Genomic DNA, 13282 nt, shown 5'->3' with positions numbered 1-13282 from the left:
TATGGCCTGTTTCTGTGATGTGAGCCCCATACATTTACATTTTCAACCCTGTGCTTAACTACAGTAAAACATGATGGGACAGTCATTTTTTTCTGAAAATTACATCAATGAATAAATATATATTTTTTAAAACGTATATTAAACAGCATTTGACATCACAATCCAGCTCAGACCTGGCCCAACAGTGGCACACATTACATTGGAGGAGGACAAAGAGAAACATTGTTTGAGTGACTAATATATACAGAACTGATTGACCGATGTTTGTCAGGGAGCCAACTTGAAGTCATGGTACACCTAAATACAATATTGTGGATTTCTATATTTAATGCTATTTTTCATAGCTCATAAACACTTATTTGTTAAGTATAGGGGATAAGTAAACATAATATTAAAACTCTTGTGAAATTATAATCCTCCATTAACTGCATTGTTTATCAGTGCTGATGAAAATAACCCCCCTCAATGATTTGATGCATTTTATATAAATCGTTCTCTGCCCCCCCCCCCCACATTCTGGGCTAGGTGAGTGCTTACAGCTGACGCTCATTTTAGTAGGCTAACATTTATTCATTTTTTTCAAATACGTTATAAATATATAAGAGAAATTTCCTAATTGCTTGAAAAAAAAAAAACCCATCATAAAATATATGCAGAACAGACATTCCAAGTGGTAACATAATTTCAAACAAGAATGAATCTAAACATACTGTCAAGAAGCACGCCTTCTTTTTAATGTCACTGTGGTGGTGCAGCAATGCTGTCATTTCCAGTTCTGAATGAAAAAAAAAGAAAGTTTTTTGAAAATGTTTGCGTTGACGCATTTGGCAAGTAGTGTCCGCGTCCCCTGAAATCCATCTATTTATTGCTGTGACACCTACTGCTGAGAGCGAGCTGATCCACAACAGACTCTGTTTCAGTTAAACGTCGCCAAGAACAGCTCATGAGTCAACAAGCAGATGTTTTTTTCTGTTTAGGGCAAAAGGAACTTATGGGCTAGATATCCTTCGCTTCCAGAAGTCAGTGTCAGGGAAGTCAACAGGTCCAGGCGTCTGACCCGAACAACAGCATGAGGATCTAGATGGCGGTGCGAGAATTAAAGCATGCTATGCCTGTGCTGAACCTTTTTCTGGATGTCTTCCAGTTTTTAGCCAACAGAATATCTGATTATGTGCCTAGATCTCTATATTGATTTTGTGCACTCATTTGATGATTTGTCTCCAAGCGTACGCATGTGACAGGTGCCTGGTGAACAGAATCTCACTGGGTTATCTTGCATGAATATTTACAAATAGATCAGGTTTTGATCTGTATGAAATGTGAGCACTTAACATTACATTTAACATCAATAGTTTAACTCTTTCCAGAAACAAAATGTGTCAAATTATACCTGTGTTTATCTTTAGTGTAATATGCAGAATACAGGATAGTCAGGGATAGATAGATAGATAGTCAGGGATAGATAGATAGATAGATAGATCACTGCAGTAGGAATGACATAAATGGATTTAGTATATTACTTTATATAACAGTGGATACTGATGTTAAATGCCATTTACGTAATTAAAATCTTAATCTCTTCTATTATTAGAGTACATTGTGCTGTTTTTGGATATATGTAATGCTGAAAGGAATTTGTAATACCAGACCTCTGACAGAGCTAGATTGCTTACAGTGTCCTTCATTGGTTTCCCAGATATCTCTGTACTATTTTTCTTAAATTCCGTGCCAGTCTGCTAATAAGTGGGACTTGTGTAATCTTGCATCTTTATTTGGACGGAAATAAGTATGTAACAAACCTTGAGTGGCATAACCTATAACAATGATCTGCAAACAAATAAAACTATTTTTTTCCCATTTTAATTAGGTTGATTTTTAAAAAACATTTTTAGTTTTTTTTTATTGTAAATTCAATAAATAGCACTGTAGGCACAATAATAAATCTGCTTCACGTTTCACCAGCGGATTGTGTTTGCAAGTCCTGCGTTGCCCTCTACACCTTGTGTTCCACTTGCTCTCTGCTCCTTAACCTCCCCCAGGATGTAAATTATGTACATGGCAGTCTTTTGGAGGCATATTGACCAGCTGTAAAACTAGGCAGGTGATTCCTTCTTTAAAGGGACACTATAGTCACCAAAACAACTTTAGCTTATTAAAGGAGTTTTGGTGTATAGATCATTTCCCTGCAGTGTCACTGCTCAATTCTTTGCCATTTAGGAATTAAATTAGTATATTTATGCACCCTAGTCACACCTCCCTGCCTAAACACTTCCTGTAAAGAGTTATCTAATGTTTATACATCCTTCATGGCAAATTCTATTTAATTTAAAAGTATTATCCCCTGCACTGTTGATAGCTTGCTAGACCCGTCAGAAGCATCCTGCGTATGATTAAAGTTCACTTTAGAGAGCAGGCAATAAGAACTTTTAAAATAAGTTACATGTAATTGAAAGTGAAACCATTTTATTTTTTTCATGCATGGTGTGTGAGTCACAGCCAGGGGAGGTGTGACTAGAGCTGCATGGACAGAAACAAAAGGGATTTAACTCTTAAATTGCTGAGATTTGAGCAGTGAGGCTGCAGGATCATGATCTATACACTAAAACTGCTTCCTTAAGCTAAAGTTGTTTTGGTGACTATAGGGTTGCTTTCATTTTTAAGTACTATATATTGTAAACAAACTCTGCAAACCTCCATCTCTGGCAGGGTTGCAACATTTGCAATCATTTGTGGCCTGTTACTTTAGGTTTGGTTATTAGGATAATGTTCCATGAAGTGGACATCCTTTGATAATACCATTTAAAAAGGGGAACAAGGGGTTAAGAACCATTTACCTTTCAGCAGATTAGGTATGTAGAATTTGGATAGGCTTAACATTTAATGGGCATCTCACAAAATATGTCCAGCAGTTTAAGGCTTAACCATTTAAGTTAAGAGAGATAGTGAACTGTGATGCATTACATATACTGGTATCATCTGGCATAAGGCTTGGTCTCCTTAACCTTACTGGGCATACAGTTCCCTGACAACCTGTGCAATCACAAATACAGAGATCAAATGAATCCCACTGCTTTTTGTTTTAGGAGCATTCTAATTTTCTGAGAATACTTGGCATTCAGAAATATTTTAGGAAGTAAAATGTTTCTCCTCCTCATTTTCTAACTCACATCATCATCCAGAGTACTTCATCATATAATTTGTGTATTTGATTTCTCCTAATTAGATTTATTTATAGGTAATTGATAATTTTCTCAAGTGTCAAATTTAGGGCTGACAGTTTTAACTGCCTCTTTTCCAGCTTTTTTTTGTATTTGTCATCCTACTATCCACTCTCACTAGAATGAATAGGTCACACATAGCTGTGCCCTGACTCTGTTTTAATCTTCAGACAAATAAAGCATTGATGATCACGCCCACCTCTTTAATATTAGTGATGTAATGTGTTTGGATACTGAAATGTCACCAGTACTGATCGCAAGAGATGGGAAATATTTACTTGCTCAGCACACCAAGCTCAGGGCTAAAATGTAAGCATGAAATCTGTGGTTTATTTTTATAATAATGTTTACAGCTGTTTAATGACCCTGAAAGGGTTCTGTATGCTGATGCTCTGTGATTCTAAAAGGAGTGTATTATTCTTATACCAACCTTCGTTAAACAGCTACAGAAGAGACAATGACAGGCGAGTCTTATCAGCTATAACTACATAGTACCTTGTAGATTTCTTGCTAAATGTAAACAATTCTGATAATAATTGAATTTTGGGGAAACTAGTTTCAGATAAAATCTTTTCCTCTGCCCCCAGTGTATTTAGTCTATAGATACAGGGTATAGAAATTGTTTTTTGATGCATCCATATTTTCATATATGGGCCCGATTAATTTCAGCATGTTCACATATTGCACACAAAATTAGTGGAAGAATTAACAATCTTTTAACCCCTTGAATACCTTTGTATATTGTATAAAATCTGTTCTATTTACTAGCTGCTTTGAATGAGTGTAGGAGAAAGCAGCGATGTAGATGGGGATATTTATCAAAGTGTTCTGGAAAGTGGTTTTCTTCAAACTAAATTCTGCCAGTCTTCTGAGAAATTAATATTTCCAAAGTCTGCCTTATATAAAGTTGCAACAAAATAATAAGTAAAACAAAAGACTTTTCTGTCAGAAAAAGTGTTGGAAAGTTTGATAAATCCTCTGTGTTGCTGAACAAAATTACATATATTCAAACATGGCAACAGAAGACCCTAGGCCTAGACACACCGGGGAGCGGGGACCAAGGGTGGGGGGGGGGGGGGGGAATACACCGGGGACCAAGAAGGGGAGAGAGAGAGGGGCACTAAGGGATGGGGAGTGGGGGGACACTATGGGGCAGGGGGGTGGTAAGGATCACTATGGGGAGGGCGGTGGTAAGGAACACTATGGGGAGGGCGGTGGTAAGGAACACTATGGGACAGGGAGGGGGGGAAGAACACTATGGGGCAGTATCTGAAGACTTTTGAATTACTCAACATTTGAAAAGTGCCATATTGACAGAGTAATTCTAAAAATATATCTCTGTCCTTTGAGTATAACAGTGATGACAGTACCTGTTTTTTGTGCACTCATGAAGCTGCTCCTGACAGTTTTTGTCACAATACTATTGTTAGCCTATATGTCCAGTTATAGCATCTTCTAATCAGCTATTTCCAGTGGTGATGACACAGATTCATACTTACAGTTTAAGTCATAACAAGAAAATTATAATTCCAAATTCACAAGTGCTTAGGGTAGAGGATATCTGTTTCACAGATACAAGTCCTTAATTACATCGACAGGAAGTAAAAGCTACGTGATTTCCTTTCAATCCATTTATAATTACAGTAAAAAATAAATTACTCACTTTTATCATGAATTGGAAAATAATCATTGAAAAGTAAGTAGTTATGCTTTCTATAAAGCTAGCATAGGGTTTGTTGGCAAAGATTACAAACTTTCATCTGTGTGTTAGTATTTAACTCACACAAACATACATGATGTATGATTTGTTTGTTTAAAGGAATACTTCAGTGGAAAAATTATTTATTTATCTCTTTTTTTTTTTTTTTACTTTTTTTATTTAGTAGATATACCCCCAGTGAATCACACATGCTCTTCATTATGCATTTTTCATTGGGGCTATATCTAAAAATTGCTTGTAGAGAAGATATCTTGTCTGCAGCCCTGGCAGCCTCCAACCCCTCACAGACTTGATGTGGCTGCACATTCACAGACTTCCCAATGCAGCTCATTGAGAAGGATCTGCAAGGCAGATGCTCTGCTGCATCTTGAGTTTAGCTCCATTGAGCTAAACAAACAAGTAGTAACAGGTATGATTGTCTTCTTTGAAAGGCGGGTTGGAGGGGTGTGTAACAAGGCCAATTTATAAAAGTGCCAGTTTTAATTGTCTTTTGTAAAATGAAAAAAAGAGGACACACTCTTCACACATAAAGCACCTTTTAAAGAAATACTCCAATCACCATAACCACAAGAGCATAATGTAATGCTTATGGTGTCAGGAGTGCCCTGGCTCCCGCTCTCCAAATGTGACCATTTGCTGGTCTATGGAGTCCACAAGGCACTTCTCTGATTTCAGGATTGAGAGCTGGAAGCTTCTGCTATAAGTTTTCATTAGCTCTCCTGGGATAAGCCCTGCAATGGCGGAGAAAGCTAAACGCATTCAGCCAATGTGTTAAAGGAACACTATAGGATCAGGAACACAAACATGAATTTCTGACCTTATAGTGTTAAAACCACTATTTAGGTGGCTTGCTCCCCCTTAGCCCACTTAGAAAGGATTAAACTGTACCTTTTTTCCAGTGCCACGCGGGTCCATCGGTACTGACCCAGCTGTCGATCTGCCTCTTTGGCTGATATCAGAATTGATGAACTCAGCCAATCCAAAGCTTTCCTATAGCTTGATTCGCTGAGATCGCCAATGAGGTGGGATAGGGGCAGGGCCAAACGACGGCCAAGCCAATCAACATCTCCTCATAGAGATTTAATGAATCTCTATGAGGAAAATTCAGCGTCTCCATGCAAAGCGTGGAATCCTGGCAACTGCACTCACTCACTGAGCGCTGACACTGCAAGGAACCGGTAACATGGTCTCTGCTCCATGCTCTTTGCTACTTAATTACCATTTAAAAAAAATAATAATTAATATATAGCCAATTTTGATAGACATAGTAGTATGCTTGGACACTGTGCCCCCTACCTATGTGCCTGAAGATGTCCGGCTCTGACACCTTGCAGTAACGCTGTCTCTTAGAGTACTGGCCAATTGGCACACCTCTGGCTCCTGTATCAGTAGAGACGCCTCTGTGTGTGCCATTGGTTCACCATCACTGGTTTACACAGAATATAGCAATGAATAGAATAATTATGCTGATTATATAAACATGCATATTTACATTCAGGGTTATTCACTAAACAAGGGAAATGTGAATATTTGCCACAGAATTGCAAATTTTAGGCCACAGTCCCTAAGCTGGAAACATAGCACAGTTGAAGACTCTATCAGCATTCTCATTTCACACCATTGTTACACTTACCGTTTTGCATTGTATCACAATGGCAGGTTAAATATGAGGTCACTTTTTCTCTCTGCTTTAAAGATATTTATATTAATATTTTAGGGTTAAATCCTAATCTTGAAGGTTTTGCAGATCCGCTAGTCAGTCTCCTTAAAATTTAATATACCTCGTTAATGCTTACTTGCAAACACTGAAGGATTTTTATGATTATAATCATGTGTTACAGCACCTAGTACTGTTTCTAAGCAGCATACTAATCAGCTTAATGAGATATTACTGCACTTTTTGTTGACTAAAGCAAAATCCTTTTTATTGTTGGAAAGCTTGTCCTTTTATTTTTATTCAAAACATTATCATGTTTTATTGTGTGCCAGAGACAGTCTGGGCACTGCAAATAATATAAGAAACTTTTATATTTCATTTGTCTATTAATGTGCTAACTGTACGTGCCATAGTGGATAGTACTATAGTCAGGACCTGGAAATCCACTCTGTGGATAAGACCGGAGGACTTTAAACCCTTTTTATACTTTGAACCTCTTCTGCAGAGAAAAATTGCTCTTTCAAAAGAAGTAGGATAGTCACACGACTTGTTCTTTTATCCGTAACGTCTGTCACAGTTGCTCTTACGTTTCATTTTTCAAATTTATAGAATATGTTGGCACTTAAATAAATAATAAATAAATCAATAAATCAAAGTTCTTTACCACTACATACTATTATTTCCTTGATCTACATATGAAACCTGGTACTGGGTTTGCAATATAATTTAAATACTTATATCCTACTAGTAGCCAGGCTTTTAAAGTTCCTCACCACTGCAAGCTTCTAGGCTCCGTGGCATGCTCACCAGGGGTCATATTATATTGGCAAGGGCTAATTTTGTAACTTCCCATTGGCGAATGGTGAGTGGACACAGTGAGCCCTGATATATATATATAATATCTTATATTTTTATATATATAGAGAGAAAGTTTAGCTGCAAAGCAATTTCCAAGATGATATAAAGCTCTAGGTTGGAGTGGAAAAGAAGTAAATCAAAAGTCACATGGTCAGTAGTGGCTTATCCATATTGGGACTTGGAGCAGCACACCACAAAATAGTTGTTCGGATAAATAAATAAAAAATATATATATATAGTTATATTTTCAATGATAAAGATGTAAACTACTAACATTGTTTTAATAAGGGGAAGTGTTAACTTGCAAATTTGCATACATTTTTTTAAACATTAGGGATGTGCATGGGCAAAAAATTTGGTTTGGCACTTCCGAAATTTGCGACTTCGACAATTCGGCACTTCGGTTCAGTACTTCCGAAATTTGGGACTTCGGCAATTTGGGACTTTGGCAATTCCCTAAGCCTACCCCTACCCCTAAAGCTACTCCTACCCTTAACTCTACCCCTGACCTAACCCCAGCCCTAACCCTACCCCTATCCCTAAGCATCTGAATATCCGAATTTAGTCCGAATTGCCGAAATTCGTCCGAATTTAAATTCGGACCAAAACGAATTGCACATGTCTGTTAAACATACACTCAGAGTCAATGATAATGTGTGTCTGGAGAAGCTGTTAAGAGCTGCCTGGTATAAAAAGAACATTAGGCATGCTCAGTCTTCTCCTAGAGTTGATTTCTGCATTTAATTTGGAATAGGATATCTAATGCAATAGTTAGATATTAAGCTGAACGTAGGGTGTGGTCAGAGTACCCGCAATATCACAGTGTCAGCTTCAATTCTGAAACAAGCTGCTCCACCTCCGCGTTTACTCCTTTTCTGCGTCCTTGAGAACTGCTCTACTTACTTATGGTCCTGATATACTCTGAAATGAAGCAAGCCTGCTGTCACTACTGTGACGCCGTCCATTCACATTGTGGAATCTCTTAAATGACACAGTCATCTAATGCATGTGTATTTCCAGTCCAGTCTGAGACCTGTGCCCATTCCTGATCTCTATTACAAGAGTGCATCATAGTGTATTGCATATTTAGTTTTTTGCTTTTACTTTGGCTTGTTCTATGACCTTTCTGATTTCTCCTATAACAACATGGCTTTCTTTACTCTGACCTCAGCCTGTCTTGTGACTATTCTCGATCTTGCCTTATACATTAAGCTTAACCAATTCTAAGGACCGGTAATACGTTCTATTTATCTGATTTTATTGTTGTGATCCCCTACCAATCATGACAGGTGTCAAGTTAGTAGTATAAAAGTGCAATGACATACTATGAATATTCATATATATTATTGTTATATATTTTTGTGAATGTCTACATTAAAACCTGGACAAATTACACTCATTTCGCAGTATCTGTGGGGTGAATATGGGAGAGTGAATAGGTTTACCTACTTATATGTTGCTCTGTGTAAAAAACTGTAAAATATAACAAAGCAAAGGTCCTTATGTAAATGCAGAATCCCAAATTTTTATGATATGATAGTATTCCTTTAAATGCCATTTAAATTGAATCTATCAGCTATGGCTCTATTGTTTTCAGACATCCAGTTTTTGCAACACTCGGTGAAATACAACTAATATATAATTTTAAGAGACGAGTAAATTGAAACTTTGGAAGAAATTATTTTAACCCATCGAAATGCACAGATTTTAATGAAGATTTGTATATATATATATAAAGAGCATAAAGTAACACACTGTGTTTAAATGCAAACATGATTATACAAAACTTTGGTGATCCATACCTTTCCAGAGGCAGCCTGTACTTTGTCATATTAAAAATACTAAGGCCTACATATTAAATACCAATTTATATGCAGCAGATCTGCATTTTAAAATGTATACATAAACGTTTAATTTGAAGCAACATCTGTTGTTTTCTTAACATACAGAGTGACTTCCATTGCCCTACGATGCCATATTACAGATGTTTCATGACTGATCACTGCACAGTGTATAAAAAAAACATCCTTCTTTTTCCTATTGATGTCACACTTCTCTCTGTACACTGCATTTAACAGCTTTCGGTAAATTAAATCTCAGGTACTCTGTAGAGTGTATGCTTTCTCCTATGCAAGCATGTTGCACCCAGAATACCACCCACCTGCATTTACGACAACAAAGAGTTAGCAGATTTGAACATCTGGTTCTAGTAAAAGAAAAACAGATACATAGATTTTAAGATACACAGCACTGATACAGTTTCTACTATACAGCCACTTTGCAAACTGTGATTATTGTATCCAATGTATGTATACATATCTCACGTGACGATACCGATAGAGAGATATACAGACAGACTGATAGTTAGACAGAATATCTGTAAATGTTGTATTTATTCATTACATCGTTGTTAATGATCTGTATATATCTGTTTTCATATTTTTAGGTATGGAGGAAGCAAGTTTGTGCCTTGGAGTTTCATCAGCCGTGCCTGACATTGACGCCCACCTGAACAGCACTTTGTTAAATGGCCAGTATTCAATGAGTCAGAAGTTGCACCAGATAACTTCCCAGCTCAGCCATGCCTTCCCAGAACTGCAAAACCGTCAGAAAGCTGAGGACAAAGTTGGAGGGCCAATAGATGAGAAAAGTCATGTATCGATGGCTAATCAACCAGTCAGTAATCAGATGGCATTGTTGGCCAATCAGTTAAATCGAGATGTTGACAGCAGTCTGAATGGAAGAGTAGACCTGCAGCAATTTTTAAATGGACAAAACCTTGGGATAATGTCCCAGATGAGTGACATTGAGGATGATGCAAGAAAGAATAGAAAATATCCATGCCCGCTGTGTGGAAAGCGTTTTCGTTTTAACAGTATTTTATCCCTTCACATGCGCACACACACTGGAGAGAAACCGTTTAAATGTCCGTATTGTGATCACAGAGCTGCTCAGAAAGGTAATCTGAAAATCCACCTGCGTACTCACAAACTGGGAAATCTGGGCAAAGGACGAGGACGAGTCAGAGAGGAAAACCGACTTCTGCACGAGTTGGAGGAAAGAGCTATACTGCGAGACAAGCAGATGAAAAGCAGCCTTCTTCAGCCTCGACTTGATGTGAAACCACAGCAGCACTTACAGCAATCCCCTTTATCCAACTGTCATATGCCTGTACCAGCGAACCACAGCACATCTGACCTTTCAAATAAGGCACCCTCTCCAAAGCCACAAGTGGTCCAAGAGGAAACAGCAGCACCAGCATCTGGATTTAGGTGCACCTTTTGCAAAGGCAAATTTAAGAAAAGAGAGGAACTGGACAGACATATAAGAATATTACATAAGCCTTACAAATGCACACTGTGTGATTTTGCTGCCTCTCAAGAGGAAGAGTTGATCAGCCACGTTGAAAAAGCTCATATAACTGCAGAATCCGTACAAGGCCAAGGAGCTACTGGAAATGGAGAGCAATCTACAAGTGAGTTTCGCTGTGAGGTCTGTGGACAAGTTTTTAGTCAGGCCTGGTTCCTCAAAGGCCACATGAGAAAGCACAAGGATTCTTTTGAACACTGCTGTCAGATCTGTGGACGGCGATTCAAAGAGCCGTGGTTCTTGAAAAACCACATGAAAGTTCACCTGAACAAACTGTCTGTGAAGAATAAATCTCCTAACGAAGCAGAGGTCCCAGTGTCCATCAGCAGCGTGAGTCAAGAGGCACACGCAAATCTGTACTCCAGATACATATCCTGCTTGCAAAGTGGTTTCATGCCTTCAGACAAAGCAAACTTAAATGAGCATAGTCACCTTTACAATAAAGGAGATCTTCCGCTGAAAGAAAAAGACGTTATTGGAAAGCTGCTGTCTCCCATTGCTGCCCTTGGCCATGGCATGTCTGAAAGTGAAAAGCATTCGTTACTTGGCTCCCTCAATTTGGTTCCACCCCTGAAATCTAGCTGCATAGAACGGTTACAGGCAGCTGCCAAAGCTGCAGAGATGGATCCAGTCAATAGCTATCAGGCCTGGCAGCTAATGGCAAGGGGAATGGCAATGGACCATGCCTTCTTGTCTAAAGAGCAGCAGATACAACGTAATCATGAAGATAGCTTAGCAAACTCCGGGGTGCTATTTGATAAGGAAAAGCGAGAGTATGTTATTGTTGGAGCGGATGGCTCTAAACAGAAAATGCAAGCAGATTTGGTTCATGGCTCAAAAGTTTGTAATCAGAGAGATTTGCCATCTAAACTAGAACTTTTAGAAAGCACCAGAGATTTCTTGTCACATGGCATGATCCAAGGACTCGACTACAATATGCACAGTCACGGAGGCATAAAAGACAAGCCAACTGAATGCCCAGATTGTGGAAGGGTCTTCAGAACCTACCATCAAGTGGTGGTCCACTCTCGAGTTCACAAACGAGATAGGAAGGCAGAAGAAGAGGCTATTCAGATGAGTCTGGAGGAAAGGCGCGGATCAGGAAGTGATCAGGAGTCCCAATCCATAAGTCGTTCAACAACCCCAGAATCCTCTAATATCACAGAAGAGAGTGGAACAGGTGGAGCTCTCTCACAGACAGGAAGTGCCCAAGAAGACAGTCCACATCCTTCCTCTCCTTCTTCTTCAGGTATGAAATAATGAATTATGTGTGACATTTCTTAAACAGGGTTCCATTTATTTAATTATTTATGAAGGTACATTGCTCAGTAGTGCACAAATTCATTTTTATGTTGAGCTTTGCTGATGAATTTCCTAAGAAGATAATTCAGTAAGCTCAAAAAAACATTTTTCATGGAGAAAAGTGAATCCGTCAGTACTGTTTGGCATTGACAAATTCACTTTTAACAGCTCACAAAAAAATGCATTAAATGTATTAAATGTATTTAAACATGTATTACAGTGTAAGTTATAGGGAAATTATACATAAGGAAAAAAAAATCTAATTTTTTTCAGAATGTTAAGAATTTCCCGCCAGTACTAGAGTAGATGTGTCAATATTTTAATTATTGGAAACATACCAACAAATGTACCGTTAGCCAAGGGAGAAGCCATGTTGCTTTCATAGAAGACATAAAAAACAAGCCTTTCCTGCAACAAAATTTGTTTAGATGTGCCTGTCCCTGAAACATGATACAATGGTGCTTGATTGACTGTAACATTTTATCTCTAGATTGTGCTAGTCTAAGTGCCAGCAAAGGTGTAAATTAACTGCTATTTCTAGAGAAGGTAAATAGAAGATAGCAGTAAAAATGTGGCCACCATAGCTGTACATGCAGGCTTTTCCTAAAACAGCTATGTGTTCCATTTCACAATGCTTCACATACAGTTGCATTAAAGGCATTATAGCATAATGCACTTAGCACTGTTTGAGTGCAGCTGCTATCTTGCTTGTTGATGAAGCAAAACTTCAAGTATGTATAAAATGGAATCAATAAATGTGATGCCAGTTTCCCTACAACAATGTATATACATTGTAATGCAAAACCTTGGTATCCACACATTTGGTGATTACAGGTTCAGTGTAAGGAGATCTATTAACTGACCCCTCATTTCACTTTGATTCAGCTGCAGAACCATATGTATATATCTCTCTGTTTAACTCCAGTTTTCTGCATTTTTTATGATAAAAATAAATCCCTCATTTACAAATTCCCCCTTTACAATTAACTATGTTCAAAACTTCAATATTAATTTTAAAATGCTAACCATAGTTTTTGTAACAGTTTACTAGTAGTACTTTATCTTCTTAAAAAGTTTCTAACACTCCGTTTACACCGATGACAGCAATGTTGCTTGGCAACCAGTAAATACACAGGGTCGCTAAATATAATTGAACAT

General features: G+C 38.0%; 1 protein-coding gene across 1 annotated transcript in view; it reads left to right on the top strand.

The window, feature by feature from the left end:
• ZNF536 (zinc finger protein 536) overlaps positions 1-13282 on the top strand; it is a 456445-nt gene that overhangs the window by 209442 nt on the left and 233721 nt on the right. The window contains exon 5 of the mRNA XM_063437911.1: positions 9900-12071. Within this exon, the coding sequence (XP_063293981.1) occupies positions 9902-12071 (2170 nt within the window). The 5' untranslated portion in view covers positions 9900-9901. The remainder of the gene's footprint in view (positions 1-9899; positions 12072-13282) is intronic.

This window comes from Pelobates fuscus, chromosome 12 (genome assembly GCF_036172605.1).
Source record: "Pelobates fuscus isolate aPelFus1 chromosome 12, aPelFus1.pri, whole genome shotgun sequence".
Lineage (NCBI taxonomy): Eukaryota > Metazoa > Chordata > Amphibia > Anura > Pelobatidae > Pelobates > Pelobates fuscus.
Note: the sequence above shows the minus strand (reverse complement) of the source record. Positions and strands in the feature narration are given on the sequence as shown.